This window comes from Rhipicephalus sanguineus, unplaced genomic scaffold (assembly GCF_013339695.2).
Source record: "Rhipicephalus sanguineus isolate Rsan-2018 unplaced genomic scaffold, BIME_Rsan_1.4 Seq215, whole genome shotgun sequence".
In the NCBI taxonomy this organism is placed as follows: Eukaryota; Metazoa; Arthropoda; class Arachnida; order Ixodida; family Ixodidae; genus Rhipicephalus; species Rhipicephalus sanguineus.
Window position 1 is genome coordinate 405735 of NW_023614786.1, and position 18055 is coordinate 423789.

Genomic DNA, 18055 nt, shown 5'->3' on the forward strand with positions numbered 1-18055 from the left:
AAAACAGGAACAGGCACCTCAGAGCTGCACTCCAAAAAGACAGAACAAGGGTGAGTAAAGACGGTGACCGTTGTCTCTTTCTTCGTCCTGTGTGTTTTCGGTGGTCACTTTTCCTAATCATGAATCACCAACTGGCCTACACCACTATCTTCTAAAAGACAAAGTGCTCACCTACATGCACATTTGTTGCAGGTATTTTATTAACAATCAGAAAACCAGACACAACATGTCAAGAATGAGTGCTGTACCATTTTTCTTTTCATGTCTATGCAAAGCCTTAAATAAGGGAGTGCCGTGTCACTGGGCTGTAAGTGCTGCTCGCCAGACACAAGGTGGTCTACTTGAAGGCCAACACTACTGCCATCACCAGACTGAGGCCGATGACAAAAAGCCTGTTGCGTAGAGCTCCTGAGGCTAAAGCCAAGGCCCAAATCCCAGGCCTGAAAACAAAGGTTTCATGAGCTGCAGGTGGCTTGTACACCTATTGATGGTGATATGACCTGGTACTACAGTAGGTTGCACAGAGCACCCATTCTATCTGCACAGGAGTGTAGCTCTCTCTTTCTTTTTTCTTCTGTCTTTGTTTAAGTACATAACAACAGTGCTGGCCTTAACCTTAAGCCCCACTACAGAACAAACGAGAAAATGAAATGCCTAAAACACAGAACACCAAGTGCATTTTTGTTATCTTTCCTGTGCACTTTAGCCTATGCTGTTGTACAAAACTCTTCCATTTGTAAAATATTCTAGACCAACGTTGAAGTGTATGGATCAAGATACCAAAGTGTAAGGCCCAGCTGCTATTATGGCAGCGCTGAATGCAAAATGCCAAGCATGTTAAAGAAGTTACACCCCACGGCAAATTCTAAAGGATGAACCTGCGGCCATACACCAAACAGCACACCATATACTGCACTTGGTGTTCTTGCCTTAAGTTAGATGGATTATGAGAAAGCGACATTTCGCAAATGGCAGTTGGCACCGTTAGGCACTACTCACCAGGTGGCGCATGCCATTGAAGGTGTGGATAGGAGAGGCAAAAGGCAGGCCAAGCTTCACCGGGAAAGTGAGTATGGGCGAAATGTGCATGGCCTGCAGTGCCTCCACATAGTGTGGGAAGTTGTGGGAGCACATAAATGGCATCACACCCATTCCGTACAGGCCTGGGCAAAAGGAACAAAAATGTGTGGATTCTACTATTGATTTTTGACTGCCAAAAAAATGTACAACCATTTTAGTAGCCAACTTCTTCTGTAATCTAAAAGGTGCAAAGCTTTCAGAAAGGTTACCCCAGATGCTAGTATTCACTGCCTCCATAGCATACCTTTGACAGACTGCAACACTCTGGAAAATATGCATAATTTGGAAAACAATACTCACCTACTGCCATAGCACAGCCAGTTGCCCTGTGTGTCAGTGAAAGCATTGATGTCATTTGCGGCCTACAAAAAGAACAGTCAAATAAGACTGCATGTCAGATTTGCTGGGTCAGAATATTTAATACTGCACAGGAAAGCAAAGAGCCATGTGGATCTCAAAACCTTCAAGAACCTCTTGCTAGCCTGTTCAGTAGCGATTCATGCATGGCTGGATGCCCACAATAAGGTGACAACATCCGTGCACAGCATGCATATTCAACAATTACACGATGTGCTGGCCACCATGTTGCACTCTTATTTTTAATTGGCCTCTGTCAGGCAGCACTGTCAGTTGCCGTTATAAAGGGAGTAGCCGCAAGCATTATCAGCGTCATTACAGGAAAGCTGCCTTGAAGTTTGTTGAAAGAGTCGATTAGTTTTCGGTGCCACATATAAAAAGAACACCATAATTTTAGCTTTGAGACTTCACAAACAGCATGTACAATATGAAATCTTCGCATGTTCAAGCTTTTCTGGCACGTGTGAAAAGAAGACTTTCCAGCGGTAGCATACAAACCGACAAGCTCCACATTATGCTGGCACTTTGCTTAAGGCTACTTCATAATTCTAAGGGTACCAATTTGTTCCAGAAGTGAAGTACATACTGTAATGTTTTACCAGCTTGTTCATGGCTCTAAATATATATCTCAGCTCTATAAATGAAAGAAAACAGTACTTACTAACCAGAAAAATCTGTAACATTACCACTCGATTCACACAAAGCACTACAGAAAACTCAGTTCAAGCATTTCTTTAGGTATTACATATGAACATCATACCCTAATTGCACAACAAATAGGCAGCTGTAAGACGCTACCAACATTTGGCCCAACTTCAGAAGACATGCAAATGAGTACACCAGTGACTCTTCGACTTATACGCAATGCCAATATTGCATGATACCCTCAAGGGGCTGCTGTAGATTAACCAATGCTACTGCAATGAGATATGGCTCGAAAAAGAGTCTGAACATATCCTTACGCATAAATGCTCAGGTGGGGCGACAGGGGCCTTTTTAGTGACTTGTTCTTTTTGAAGAAGTACTCGGTCGCTTCCTCCTGCTTTGGGCTCATTGCCGACATCGGTGCGAGGCTGGCAAAAAAAAAATGGGAAGGGCTATACAGCAGTCACTTTTTTACTGAAGCGACAGTGTATGCGCTGAGTCAACGCAAGCTGTGCAAATTTCTCAATGGCACACACCGTGACAGGAAATACAAAATTGGTTCAGATGATCAATGTTTCCATTTAATATGTCTGCAGAATGAATTCTCTTGAGGAGCAGCACAGTGCTCTCCTTTCTACTCTGCTCTTCTAACTTCTGAAACAAATCTAGTGTCGTAAAGAAAACTATATGTAAATGATCACTTGTAATCAATATTATTTCTTGTAATTGATTGATTACTTTGCATTTCACGATGCTCGCGGTAATACAACCATTTCTTTGCAGTAACACATAACAAGTAACTTTACTGACAAGACAACATGTTACAAGCAATGCAACTTTGAACACTTGAATGTGGCCAGAACTACAATAGAACACCAGGGGCCTTGCTGACTTTACACTTACACAATCAAACACAGGCAACACAGTATTTGCTCCTAATAACGCTTCACCAGATGCTGGCTGACAAACTGAATCGAAGATGTGAATTCCTCAATATCAACTACATAGGATTTTTTTTGTCGAGAACTTCAATGGCTCTACCGAGGATGCCCTTCCAGAGCAGCGTCAACAATGAATCGGGGCACTGGATAGAGGGCACACACAAAAGAACCACAGCACTGACTATCCACTATCTTGACATTCATATGCTACAACACTGCTTTTGCCTGCGGCGCTGAGAAAAAAAAGAAGAAAAAGAGGGCCAGTTTCCGGTACTTCCGGTGTTCACACAAAATCTAGCGAAGAATTTTTATAAGCACTTTTAGCGAATATAAACAATGTGTGTAGGGCCGTAGAGGACACGTTGAAAGGACATATCTAAAATGTGTCGTAGCAACAAGATCATAATCCCACATTTCTCAAAGAACGTAATCTAAAAGTGATCAATAAAGCTCTCGAGCCAGGAGCAAGTTAACGAAGTTCCAAATATCAGAATAATATCATTGCGAAAGCTGGACATACCAGGCAGAGGGCACAGCTGTCGCTGGTCGCAGAAGCGACAGAGCGCTTGCTCTATTGGCGAACCTGGAATGAACAGAACCGAAGCAAAGAGCACATAGGCAGGTCAGAAGCATGTACTACAACATCTCTTAGCCTCAGCTGTGCAGCCTTCATACGCAAGTACTACGAGAGGGAACTGAGAGAAGCCGGGAGTGCCCTCATTAACCTTGTCTTTATAGCAAAGCCGTACACTACAGGACGCTTTGTGTTTCTGCCATTCAAACTACGCAAGATTCCGCCAACTTCCCTACAAACATCAAAATATTGAGCAGAAGAGCGGACTGGAGGCTAGAGGCGCAAATGTATCCAAGAGCACCCAAACCAGAGGGCGAAAGCTGGCCCTCTGGCCAGCTTTCGCATTCGACACACGACTACTACACACGAGCTATCTCGCAACTACGAAGCGACAGTAGGTTAAAGTTTCGCCATGCATCAATGAAGTACTTACCTCACTGCATATGCCATAATATTACGACACAGGCTTAGCTAAACGAAATATCAAAGCTGTATGTACTACGTCTTTACAAGACGTACAAAAACGCGAGAACCGACGGCCGAGTGATCCGGGCTGACACAGCAAGCTTGGATTGGCTCGACTTCAATTTCAGCTAGTTAAAGCCATTAATAAGCTATTCATTTTCGGACCAACGCATCGTTGATCCGCGTTAGCACAAAGGAAGAAAAAAATTATGCGCGATGTGTCAACTGTAACGATGGCATTACCAGAACTCAACTGCTTTATCAAAACGCATCTTGCGCATTTTAATACCAATCTCGGAGGACACGCTTTTGCCAGACATTCATGACATGCCATCAAGCACTTTTACGTTAATGGAACGGTCGCGAGAGATCGATATACAACTAGAGACGCGCCAAGGAATACTTCGCACGAAAAAAAAAAAAGACAGCAGTTAGTTTCTAAATAACCAACCAACTATTATCTGCCATTTAAGTGAATCTCGGAGGTCATGTGATAAACCCACGGAGCGTTCGTTTGTCAAGGCCGACTGCATGAAATAGTGCTCCTTTTTCTTCCTACCTGGAACGTACTGTCCTGAATTTGGCCTCCAGCAACCAGATTGGTGACAGCGGTGTCGTCCAGCTGTGTCACGAACGGAGCCACAGCAAATAAGCCACCCAGCAGCTGTTTCTGCTGGCGTGTATGACTGCTTCAGCAAAATTATGTACAAAGTTGTGGCACAGTTGTGTAACTACGAGATCAGGAAGAAGACAGGGCACATACTTAATGTTATGTAAAAATCCCGCTGAAGCTGGAACCTACCTTCTTCATAGAAGTATCCCATATATATTGCTCAGATTATTCACTTTGTATGAGCAGCTTCACTTTGTACGTGGCAATGGGAATGGTAACTTTAGTCAAAATGTTCAATTTTCAATTTATCTTTGTTTGCAATCGTCAGACCATCTTTAACATCATGGTGAAATATTTGAACAAAATAGGCAATAGAAGTTTAGAAAAAAGCACTTTATTAGTGTGCTGTCATCAAAGACCGAGAAAATTGGGCATTCGAAAATGCAAATCTTGCAGCTTTCCCTTGGCACAAGGCCACAATCTTAGCATCATTGTAAAGAGGAGAGATTGGAGCTCAAGGTAGCCACAGTATTGCATTTCTTCAAAAAATAAAACCAGCTCCCTTATAGTTTTCTTAGCTTTAAGCGGATCCATTTTCTTCGAGCTCGGTTTTCTCAGCTTTCATTTTTTATGCAGTTGCTTTCAATCATCCCAGTGCCCTTTCACAAAAATAAAGATATAACCATGCCGTTTTTTGCACTTTATCCTGAAACGTTGGTGAGTGCCGTAAAGCTGTCCGGCACAGAATGAACCCTTGTGAATATTCTAATGCAAAAATTTGGATGAACTTATGGCTAATTACTTAATTCATTCTGGGATGACAATGAGGGTCTATCATGTGTTGTAACTCAACAACTACAACATATACATCAAAACCGATTTCAGTTTTGATATCAGCATAACAAATCACATCTGCATACCCCAAAGGTGGTAGGTCAGCCAATGTTACGGGATTACTTCTATTAAGATTGATCTCAGATCGCATAGAGGGCCTAGCCGAACGAAGCCGATGATCAGGGCTGCCGAGTTTCCAAACAGGGCCTCTTTCAACCTGACAGGGTCACAAGGAGCCAATGATCTGTGGTCCAATGAAGGACTACAGACCACAAGCAAGCTCATCCACTCTGTCTTGAAGTTGCACGAACCCGAGCATCAAAGATGTTCGTGTATATCCTCACAGTGTGCCACATACTACCAGTGTATGCTGAACTTTAATGAAAACCAGCAGGGTATAGGGGACATTAATTGTACTGTTTTAAGGGTATTCTTGTGAAGAAAGTAAAGTACACTTAAAACAGCACAATTGATGTCCCCTGTACCTTCCTAGGCTCCATTATCTACTGGTTTTCATTAAAGTTGTGTCAAACAAACAAACAAAAAAAAAAAAAACAGAGCCCTAAAAAATTCCTTTCATTCAGTGTGCTGAACCACACAATGAGGGGTAGTGACTGTGGTTAATAATGCAAGCATATTCTTCTGATACGGTTTGGAGAGTGGCTACCATACATATACTTAATCAAGGAGTATAAGAATTGTGCTGACTATGCACACTTGTACAACCCTGACAGCAGTAACTCTTTGCACCAATTGCGAAAATCACTGATTGAATATTCAAGCTAAAATTAAGCGGCTTTCTTTTGTATGTGTGCTTACTTGCACATGAGAATGTTCCATGCACAAGGGCAACTACGAGCACATGAAATTAGCAGTCACTGAAAATGGTATCGCAGCAGCCACAAAGTCACTGCTTTCTGTGGGAGAGCAAGCGCGCCCATTTCCTTTCCTTAAGGCTGGCGCGATCGCTAACTGACGGCGGGAGCGAAGGGACCACTAGGAGAGGAGCACCGTCGCCTTTACGGACAACCCCTTCTTTCCCGCCGCTCCTCGCACCAATCCTCGCATCCCGGCTCGCGGGAAAGAACCCTCGCGGTGAGGAGGGAGACGAGAGGTGAACAAAACTGCCAATCAGGCAGGGAGACGGTCTCTCTTGCTCTGTCGACCTGCGAGGTACCACCTCACCGCCCCAAGATCCGCGAGCCAAACATCGACCGAAGGTGTAAGCGTTACCCTTTGTTTTCTACTAGAGCGGACTATCCCTCTATGCGACATTTGCGCGTTATTGCTAGAGTAGCAATAAAGTGTTGTTTGTTGTTCTAGCCTGTTGCCTTATTCGCCCGAACCCGTCGTAGCTGCGATGACTCGCGCTACGGGAAGGGGACGTTGACACGTGCACGGTACGACTATTTGCGGCTGGGACCGGAGCTAGGCTTCTGCACCAGCCGTGCATAGAGCGGACCCCTTCATTTCACAGTGTCACTTTCAGTGGCATCTTTATGCAAAGTGTCTGCACACAAAACTACCAATTTGTACATAAACATGAAACTGTCCAGCCTTCAATGTAGGAAACCAAGTCCACCTGGTGAAGAAGTTCTCAAACCACTGAGGAAGGCAGTGACTACGTGGCTGCTGGCCTCTGTTATGGGGGGGGGCATCCAACGGGTGTGTCAAGTCGTGTCTTATCAGTGAATACTACAGGAACAACTAGTGCAATGAAAATTGCGAGACCATTTGCGCAGCAATAAATATGCACATCATCGTAACTTTATTTATAAATGCTACACGATTCCCCCTTTAATACAGACCACTGGAACAAGCGACAGCGCCACCCATACGTGTATGCACAAAAGGGGATGTGCAACAAGGAAAGGGGTAAACACTAGGACTGCAACCAATGTCGCTGCATGTCAAGTTTTAATTTACTCTCTCTCTCTATAGAAATGTTGCCTACTCTGTACATGTGTACACACGCAGGTTCTGTGACGTGAGCAGAACCTTCAGCCCTTCCCACATTCTTTCAGCCGCACGAGCAACAAGAAGAGCGGTAACAGAAAATCTGTGTTCCTTTCACCCCCAGCGTTCGCAGACTTCTTAAATTACAACGTGGCATGCGAAAGCATAAATTAGCTGCACAGCAGTGTGGTTGGTGGTCGCTGCAGAATGGCACCTCCGGCTGTCCTCGCACAAGGAGAACATCGATCAGGCATACGAGGAAAGCGGTGAGGACGAGGACAGAGTCACTGTTGTAGGCGCCAGGTTGAAGCTGTCGAGCTCCTGGTCGGCCTGATTGTTCTTCAGCTCTTGAAGAGACTGCACGAACCTGGACCACTCGTCATTCTTTGGCACGGCCAGTTGCTGCATGTGCAAAGTACAGAGATCAAGGCACAAACTACCAAACTTGGAAGTCACAGAGGGGATTCCAAGGCACATGCCACGTGCACCAACTTCTGTGCTTCACAAAGCTTATTCAAAGATTTGTTCACTGTTTTTCGCATTACAGTATTTTTGGTAACCCTGTAATGTGACAGGAACACATTGGAATATTACACCCCCCAGGAGGCAACAATGTGAAATAATGACAAAACACCCAAAATAAAGTGATTTTTGGAGATTGATAAACTGTGCAGATATATGTAATAAAAGGCTTCAGCCCAGTTGTGTGTGATCCGTCATAAAGGTTAAACCCCAAATGTATCTAACTTATGAAATTAAGACTCAGTTAAACCTCAACAAACTAACAAGTTTGGTAAAGCTGTCACTTCACTTCATTGTGTAGAAATTTAGCTAACACTCAAATTAGGTATTTGATGCAAGACTGAATGAAGGGGCTGAATAAACATAACGACTGTAATGGCAAAATGAAATTATTTTATTTTTCAAATTAATTAGGAATGAATTAATATCAACTGTAGGTAATAAATATTTGACACCTGTAAAGATTAAAAGACTGATGAAATGGTGACAGTCAGCAATATATGAAACCCTTGAAGAACTTTTCGGGAAAGCTCACCTCCCCAACGTCGTAGACCCAGACTTTTCCAGCGTCGTCGCCCACAGCCACTTGGTGTCCTGAAGGTGTCCAGATAACCCTGTTCAGTGCAGGGCTTCCATCCACCACTTCACTCACTGTGGGGAGCTGTTGAGCAAGAACAAGCCAGAAGACGCAAGGCTTCCAAATGCCCTACACACAAAAGGGCCTGGATTCTGCCAAGTGTAGTGTTACTGACGCCATTTCAGAGGCACGCTAAGGTACCTTTAGTGTATCTATACTGCTTTCATCAAATTCTGCAGTGTAAGTGGTAATCGGCAAGCTTGCTTGATCCATTTATTTGTTTTAAGAGTTAGTATGTTTAAAGCAGACACGTATTAACAGGGTTTTAATGTATGAGATAAAGCGGAACGAAAATATTCCTATCACCCAAAATTTCGTATCACCAAAAAACTAGCGAAACCCGTTTCCAAACTACGATATACACACAAAACGTTTATTTCCGTCAAAAGAGCTCGCATATGTCTTTCTGGGACACATGCAAACGAACCAATAAGGGATGGCGCAGTTGGCTGCCACAAACGTGCGTTTCAAAGCTTCGCTTGAGGCCAAGTGAAAGCTATGTGCTAAAGTCCGATCCACCATAGTCATAATCGAAGAATGACAGGAATGCCGAAACGCTTCGTGCCTTTTGATGACTTTATTGCCTTTTATCTACACCTGCATTATCTGCATGCCTTCAGAGCTGTGTAGTTGCTATCGATATCGCGTTGATACCGACTGCAGTTTCGTGCGTGGCGGTTGCAACAATCGGTAGTTCCGTTTTCAATCGGTGTGCACTGGCCGCGCACGTGCCTTCAGCACTGCGTCGTTGCAATCTATGATTGCATCTTCCGCGGTTTTGTCCACCATGGTTGTGGCAAGCAGCCCTGCTTTGACTTGGTGAGCGTTGGATGCACACGCACTTCTGGAATTTCGTTGTCGCCATACATGATCACGTCGATAGCGGCCGCGGTTTCGTCCACAGCGGTTGTGGCAAAGGATAACCACAGTTCTGTGTGTGTGCTGGCTGCGCGCATACTTCTGGAGCACGCTGCTCTCAGCAGACTCTCGACGGTTTCGGTACCAAAGTTCGTATCACCCGTCGTGACCCGTAGATGTGTTCGGAACACCCGAGTTTTGGCCCATTGAACACAATGAAATTCGGCTGGGGAATTTTACGAATTCGTATCAGCCGGGTTCGTATCACCAAGATTCTACTGTAGTATAAAGCAAATTGTGTTTTGTCCATATCGTAATGTAAGAAATATGTTTATAATGAGCATCAGACATAATGAAAGTATGTTCATGTTATACAAAGGGTTCACCTATGCTCCATCGGGTCTTCTAGCAGTCTTCTTTAAAATGTTTTCTCTCTCTCTCTCAAAGCAGTTCTGTGTCATTAGATAATGAGCACATGCTCACCTCTGTGTCGTTGTTGAGGTTCCATAGGTCAAGTCGTCCTGTGCCATCAACGCATGCAAACACGCTGGGTGCACAGGGGACCATCTGACATCATACACATAGTCCCCATTGTCTTCAAATGAGTAGATGGGCTTGGACTCCTGCAATCAAGTGCAAGCAGAAAGCTATGTTGCTGCAACCTGCAAACCATCTGCAGAACTTTCACATGTACACTCTGCGTGCACCCATTCAGAGTCTGAATGTCAGTCTTGTCTGACTGCTGACAGCATGTTACTTTCACCGTAGCATTCTAACAGTGTTATACTTCTTGCCTAATCTAAACTGCTATGAAACACTTGCCATTTTCATTGTTTCAGTGGTCTTTGGAAATCGAGACTAACTGTAAAATTAAACAACACAAGGGAAGGTGCAGGGCCACTGACCTTCAGGCTCCAGAGCTTGACAGTCCAGTCGAGGAAGACGTGAGAAAGAGGTGCGACAGGTCCACTTGGCCCTGGCAACCGTGTGAATGCACTGCTGTCACGGGACCTTGATGACCTTCAAATGCCTCCAATATGCCTGCCTTGGTGCCGTGCCGACAAGCTGCATTTGATAAATACGTAAGGTGAGCTCGAACTACTACGAACATGAAAGTAAACATCAAGATACCAGCTCGATCTGCAGAAGAATGCAAGCATAATTTACTGCATAAAATTGAAGCTGCTGCTCTTGACAGCGGTGGAGATGATGAGAGCAGGCACACAACATGAACAAATGCATTTGTAGTGACACCTTGGAACAGTGTGTTAAACAGTGCTGCCTTTAATTTCCCTACTAAAAACGAGCTGAGCTCATCCACACGATCTGTACCGCTCCCACTGAAGAAGAGCTGAGCTCGTCCACCGTGAAACAAGCGTTTGGGGGCACCGCAGGTAAGCTACCCTGATTCATTTCGCTGAGTTTTCTTTGGCTTCAACAGATGGCGCTGTAAAAAATTTTAAAACGTGCTCAAAGCATGTGTTTTGATCGAGAAAGGACTTGGTTCTGGTAACCGGAATGAAAAAACGGCGCCCTTCTGAGTGCGCAAGTGGCATGTGCTGCCGACAAAAGCTCCGTTCAGAAAAAAAAAAAAAGAACGAAACGCACTTGTTCGTCGAAGTTTTGTGAAATGAAGAATTTCAGTTCTCCTGCGAGTGTGGCAGCATAGTTTCTCTAAATCATTGGATCCGGACATCGCATCTCGACATATGACACTGGACGCATCCAAGGTTTGTTTTCACGGACTCACTTGTCACTGCACTTTTTTTTAAATTTAAAAGAGACATCTTCTGCCCTGAAGGCTGGAGAGATTAGGGCACTTTCTATGACGCAGTGCACTGAAAACAATCCTCTGCATATATATATACAGAGTGTTTCAAGAAATGTGTCCAGCAGTTTTTCAAAATCACAGAAAGGAGGTATCTGCGTGCTACCTGCGGTGTGACCTTTACTGTGGGAGAGGGCATTTTGAGATGCGCACAAACATTAATTACGGCAGCAATTATAGAAATTAAGAAAATTAACTTTTTAACTAGTGGAAATAATTGGTAGAGTCAAATGGGCGAATGGAAGCCCTTCCTGAGAATAGCCCATAGCCGCTTTGAAATTTCTGAAAGGCAGCCACTGGTAATCACCGTGGAGCGATGAAACCTGGCTAATTTTGCTGGCGATACCGAAACCTACGCACCAAAAAGCGCGTCTGCCATTCACTGCGAAAACGCCCTCAGTGACGACACTGTTTCCCTCGCACGGGGGGGGGGAATAAGCGAGCGCAGTTATCATCCGTTGATCTAGATACTTCGTTTCGTTGCAGAGCGAGCCGCACATGCTTGCCTTTGGTAAATGCATGACATATCTAGATCAACGGATGATAACGGCGCTCGCTTATCCCCCGCCCCCGTGCGAGGGAAACAGTGTCGTCACTGAGGGCGTTTCCGCAGTGAATGGCAGACGCGCTTTTTGGTGCGTAGGTTTCGGTATCGCCAGCAAAATTAGCCAGATTTCATCGCTCCGTGGTGATTACCAGTGGCCGCCTTTCAGAAATTTCAAAGCGGCTATGGGCTATTCTCAGGAAAGGCTTCCATTCGCCCATTTGACTCTACCACTTATTTCCACTGGTTAAAAAGTTAATTTTCTTAATTTCTATAATTACTGCCGTAATTAATGTTTGTGCGCCTCTCAAAATGCCCTCTCCCACAGTAACGGTAACGCCGCAGGTAGCACGCAGATACCTCCTTTGTGTGATTTTTAAAAACTACTGGACACATTTCTTGAAACACCCTGTATATATATATATATATATTGTGCATGTATACTGCGAATGAAGCGCCTTTTAATAATTTTTTAAAGTTGTTTCAGGACGCATAGAATCGAAGAGGCAAATAAAAAAATTGGTATTTTTAAAAATTGTTTTCAGCCAAAAAACACCGTATGGAAATGGTTAAACATCCTGCATCATACTGTTCTCTTTGACAGGAAAGATAAAACGAAAAGTTTAAGCTACAGAGGTCATATTTCCAATAAAATGTTATTTAGGCCAAAAAATACTAAACAGAAGGCACGTGGACAGAGTGAAGATGTGTTGCACAGACTGCTAAAAAACATTTGTTGACATCATCATAACTGCTCCCTTCATGACATTACAAATAGCAAGCACAAGTTAGCTGTCAAGGTTGTGCAAAGAGCACTCTTTGAGACCTCATCAAATAAAGATTGAATACTAGTGCCAGAAATTAATAGAATATCAAATACTGCTTCTCAAACAGTTTTCTAACATTGTACAACCATTTTCACCATTATTATAAAACCACAATCACACCTAGCATTCATAATTTTAGCGCTAAGGGCACAAACAGAGCATCAGGAACCAAAAAAAAAAAGTATTCTTTGCATGTGCAGACCTCTTCAGAGTGAGTAAGAATGACTGCTGTATAGCTGGTGAAGTTGGGCTCCCTTTGCAATCTTGAATGAATAAAACGCGCGAAAGAACGAGGACGAACAGAAGAACAACAGAAGACGGCGCTGACTCGCAACTAAAACTTTATTTCACAACGAACAGAATAAATAGCATCTGGGAAAGGATATCAAAAGACCATCACGTATGCACAAGGCGACAAAAGTATCAACAACAACAAAATACCCCATGTGAGTGATTAGTCATGAACATGAGGCAAGTTATCTCTGAGATATGACACTTCAGCCTGTGACAAGGCTACCGAAGGTTGGCTGACGCATATGTGACCTTCCAATGACATGTAAAAAGCTTCCATTATTTCTCGTGTGCGCTGATCCCTGTGCCCATGCAAAATTTCCGTCCTATCAAAACGGGATTACAACCACTTTTGCAACAATGAAGAGCCAAATGAGAACCTGTGCCATTTTAACATTTTGCGCATGCTCTTGGATCCTAATGTTTATGCACCGACTAGTTTGCCCTATGTAAATGTTACCGCAGGAACATGGAATTTTATATACAACATTAGTTTGACAATCTACAAATTTTTCTCATGTTTGACCGCGCACCTTAGCCGTTTGTCACTTTTTCCTCCATTTAACTTTCTGTGCACGCCTGGACATACCTGTCGCAACTTGTGGCCAACACTGAAAACAGCGTCAACATGGTACATAGTTGCCACATTTTTAATTCCATGTGATAACCTATGCAAATGAAGAATCACTGCTAAATTCTTCCTTGTGGTAGTGCGATTACCATCAGCTGTTCTATTCGGCCTAGCTTTTACTGTTTTTGCCACTTTTTTCACAAGCTCTCGTGATAACCCAAGTCGGGTATCCTGCTTCTTGTAGTCTTGACACCTGTCTTGCAAAACTTTGTTGCATCATGTGGTGACATGATTTAAACAAAGAAGACTGAATGCATGCAACGCTGATACTGCTTTTGACCACTTTCGAGTGTTCAGATAAAAAGGCATTTGCTCTGTTCTGTTCGTTGTGAAATAAAGTTTTAGTTGCGAGTCAGCACCGTGGTCTGTTGTTTCTTCCGTTCGTCCTCGTTCTTTCGCGCGCTTTATTCATTCAAGATGGAATCACACCAACTTGCCCAGTTAAACGTTATAATGCCCTTTGCAATGTTGCTGCTGAACTTCGTAAGCTGTCATGCCCTATGCCTATACTATGCCCACGGGGATAAACTTCGTAGTACCATTGCAACAATTTTCTGTTTATATCAGGTGCAATTCACATTTTAAAATATCGGTAAACATTTTAAAGAATATTCGCCATTATGACAGTCGCTGTTTTGATTCGAAGACGATATCAAATGCAACACAATTTGATTTGACATTTGAGTTTCAAATAATGACACACCCCTAGCAGCGAGTATAAATAACAATTTTCAAGGTGCATGTCCAAATATGACCCCAATCATCAACGGGATGCCCAAGAGAAACAACCAACCAATGGTTAGGTATTGCTTGAGAACATTTCTGTGAGTTCTGAGGTAACGGGTAAAGGTCAAAACGAAGGTTAAAGTACTATTTCTTGAATTTCATGCCAAAGCCCCAGCAACAGTATGTCTGGATGCGCGACGTCATGGATTCGGAAGTCTAGAAACTTGAGAAGTTCAGAATGTTTTATTTTAGCAACAATACAGCAGAAGTTGCCCCTTAAATGTGAAAGCGTAGCGATTCCAGCCAGAAAACGGCAGGCATTACCATTACCTGTATAAACAGCGCCTTCCTCACTGCCTACGATGAAGTTATTGCAGTCGCCCATGGGGAATGAGAGAGAGGTGACCGCAATGGCACGTGACTGCTTCTGCTGTGTCAGATCCAGTACGTCCTGGGCAAAAAGAAAGGCGAGTTTCGTTTAAGAGCAGCTGTGCACTTATACCCCATGTTGGTAAAGGCTTAGGCTAGGCAGGTTTCACACAATGGGTGTAACAGGTTCTTGCGAGCACAATCACTCGCAAGAGCACTAGTATAACGGAGCACTGGTTCTGGCTAACCGGTAAGCCGCAAGACAATTTTCAGCCAGGAGATGACACGCAGATGTCAAAATAGCTGTACACAGTTGACTGACCTGCGGCGCTGACAGCATGTCAAGGCTCCAGGTACAGAACTTGCCATCTGTAGATACGCTCACCAGGTTGTGTGCATTCTGTGTACCGACTACTTGGACACAGTAGACGGGGTGCTGCAAGAGCAAAGTCACAAGCAATGACTAAAATGTCACTGCCACAACACCATATTGAGACCAACGAGCAAAAAGAAAACAAGAAACAGTGGCAAAGCTTTAAACTTCATTCCACTCAGTTACACCATAAAGAGCAGTCGCCTGTTGAAAGCATAGCATAAATAGAAGGAGCAGGCAAGCATGACTCTTCTAGCTAAACCACTGGCTTGTGCCACATATTTTGCACAGAGCTAGCATTTTGTAGTGGGTTCAGTTTGATGGCACCAGAACCTGGGTAGTACATCAAATTATTCGCTACATCAAACAGTTGAAACATCCCCTTTCTTATCCCATGCAAAAGGACAGAATTGTACTATGCGTATATTAGACTCTTGTTCATCATAACATTGAATATGCATGTTGAACATTGTGCAATGTGATCGCTTCTTTCATTGGTAACGTTCATGCCAATGAAACGGCACAGGTTTTGTAATGCTGTTTCACAGTGCACTAAATCTGAAGGGCAGTGCCACTCACAATGGAGAAATAAGCAAGGTGAGCGTCTTAAAGTAAGGATGGCTTGTGTGAAAGGGATTTTATTTGTGGTCCATACTGATTAATTTGCTTTAGTAAGCTTTGCCGCAACAAAGACGTGTAATGTAAAAATGCCAACAGCTGACAGAATTGCCATGCAATGCAGCATACTGCCTGTGGCTGAAAAGGAGACCACTATGATGCTTCACAAGTGGAAAGAGTCTCCTTGTTTTGTTAAGGGCCTTCCACAAGAAGGTGTGGATGAAAATGTAATAGCAAGCAGGTAAGCTTCATGCCTTATAACTAAGCAACCTTGGGGAAACAAGTTGGCATATTTTTTCAGTTTTCACAACCTCAAGGAATGGCTTAAGGAGCACGGAGTTTTTGTATAAGCTTCAAACAAGCATATACTGTGTCTCAAATTATGGATACACGAATTGTTTCATGACCACCTTCGGAGTTTGATATATCCAGGTTGGACTGTACAACTGTACATAATCTGCAGGCATTACTTGCTTACTTTGTCCACAACCAAAAGTGGATGATGTCACTGAAAAAAAAAAAATTAATTTTGCTGAATAAAACGAAGGCACCATGTGTTGGAGCTTCTGCAAACAGGTAGAGTTAATTGCAGTTGTGGCATATAGTGCCATCGCTCCAGTGAAACAGAACAGACACGCTTTAAAGGTGCCACATCAATGCCAGCCTCAGATTTATTGTGGCAGAAACAGCTATGCAATGACCCCTCCGTCACATCAAAGCAACAAGAGCTGAACCAACTACAGAATGCTACCTTTGTACGAAACTTTTAACCATGAACAAGCCAGCCACTGAATAAGTTGTGTAGATCTGGCTACCCTAGTTATGCAATGTGCAGCACTGTATACAATGGAATATCGTTGAAGAAAACCTCGAGGGACTGGAAATACATTCCCATTAACAGGAGTTCTGTTTTGGTGCAGCACAATGAATTTAATGTATCAGCTAGTTGGTACCGTGGTATGGGGCACTGTTGACAGCTATCGGATAGACTAGGCTCTGCTCCTTGTGTTTATAAAAGACACACACCTATGCCACAGTTATTATTTCAATCGGTGGCCGAATAACACGCAGTTGTCCACGGAGAATCCTTGTCACTATTTATTGAAGGTGGCTATCGCGGTAGAGGACAGGTGTCGCAAGAATTAGTATTTCAGATTGTTCGTCTTTTGAGAAAAATCCTTCAGAGCTCACTTATGGTCGATTCCACGAAAGATAAAAAAAGGGTGTATATTTGATGTTTCCAATTTTCCTGATAATTTTGTATGTTGTGCACATATGACTGCACAGCACGAAATCGCAGTTCGTTTTCAAATAAAAATTTTTTTCAACACAGCAGAATTCGACAAGTGTCGCCGGTTGACGACGACCATTTTACGAAGAGTGCGTTTTCGTAAATTCGCAATCATGCTGGCAGCCACTGCAGCTATATATTACAAATATCTTTCTTTTTGGCGGAAGTAGAAGTAAAGAGGAAATAGCTCTTATCATTTCATGGAATTCTGAGCAAATTATGTATTTTTAAAAATTCACAAAAAACGCTGCGTTTTTGAAAATCAGTCAAATTTGGGACGCTATGGATAATTCTGTGAACACCTTAGCTTGTTCATATTTGCAGTATGAATAGGCCTTTATGTGAATATGAACCTCTGCATTTGTATTTCTCTAATAATTTTCAAAGTAGTAAATTTTTCATGCTCGAAACACCAAAAAGAGAAAAGTGCTCCTCAATTCGAAAATCTATAATAAAAAAAACCCAACCTCAATTTTGTTTAAAGTCCCCCAAAACGTTCTCAAAGGACTGCAGAATGATATTGAAAAAACATGTTGCATCATTTTTATTAGAACAAAAGTAGAAAATGTCAACATTGTGTTTATAGAGCATGGTGGCTACTGCGTAAAGGACATCTCTAGTAACAAGACAATACAGTAACACGTCTTGTTTCTTCTCTAAGCTTCGCTAAACAGTAATGATCTATGGTCGGAAATTGGGAACTGTTTTGTAAAGAATAAAAGATCGTTCCAATTAAATGCATTCGCGTGGTTTGCGACTTCACGCCAGTGTTAGACATCCATCAGTCCACAGTAGGCACTTTCAGTTGTAGCCTCCTTTTCTTTCATCTATTTCAGTTGAGTATAATTCATATCTTGAGTGCTAAAGAACGCATTCCCTCCATGCGTCTCTTATGATGTTGAGCTGTGCCAGAATTGAGAGATTCGTATAAAAGGCAAGGTTCTTCATGAATGGAAATGAATTTCTGGTGAGCGGTCGCCAAGAGGTGTGGTTTTTGTTGGCCCAAATGGGTACGTTGTCAAACCTTATGTGATCAATGCAGAGTTTAAAAAGAATCGATTACGTGAAGATTGGT

The 18055-nt window shown here is 43.1% G+C and overlaps 2 protein-coding genes across 2 annotated transcripts in view; both read right to left on the reverse strand.

The window, feature by feature from the left end:
- Positions 1–167: 167 nt before the first annotated feature.
- Positions 168–4239, reverse strand: LOC119376727 (succinate dehydrogenase cytochrome b560 subunit, mitochondrial-like). Its single transcript, XM_037646467.2, has 6 exons — positions 4031–4239; positions 3544–3606; positions 2400–2510; positions 1381–1442; positions 1000–1163; positions 168–440 (listed from the first exon to the last, which is right to left on the reverse strand). Exons 1-6 carry the CDS (start codon positions 4045–4047, stop codon positions 201–203), a joined length of 657 nt encoding a protein of 218 aa, XP_037502395.1. The 5' UTR covers positions 4048–4239; the 3' UTR covers positions 168–200.
- A 3003-nt stretch (positions 4240–7242) lies between these two features.
- Positions 7243–18055, reverse strand: part of LOC119376726 (cytoplasmic dynein 1 intermediate chain 2-like) — a 59493-nt gene continuing 48680 nt past the window's right edge. The window contains 8 exon segments of the mRNA XM_037646465.2: positions 7243–7867; positions 8523–8648; positions 9966–10027; positions 10030–10105; positions 10388–10419; positions 10422–10547; positions 14660–14780; positions 15021–15134. Of these exon segments, the coding sequence (XP_037502393.1) occupies positions 7712–7867; positions 8523–8648; positions 9966–10027; positions 10030–10105; positions 10388–10419; positions 10422–10547; positions 14660–14780; positions 15021–15134 (813 nt within the window). The 3' untranslated portion in view covers positions 7243–7711.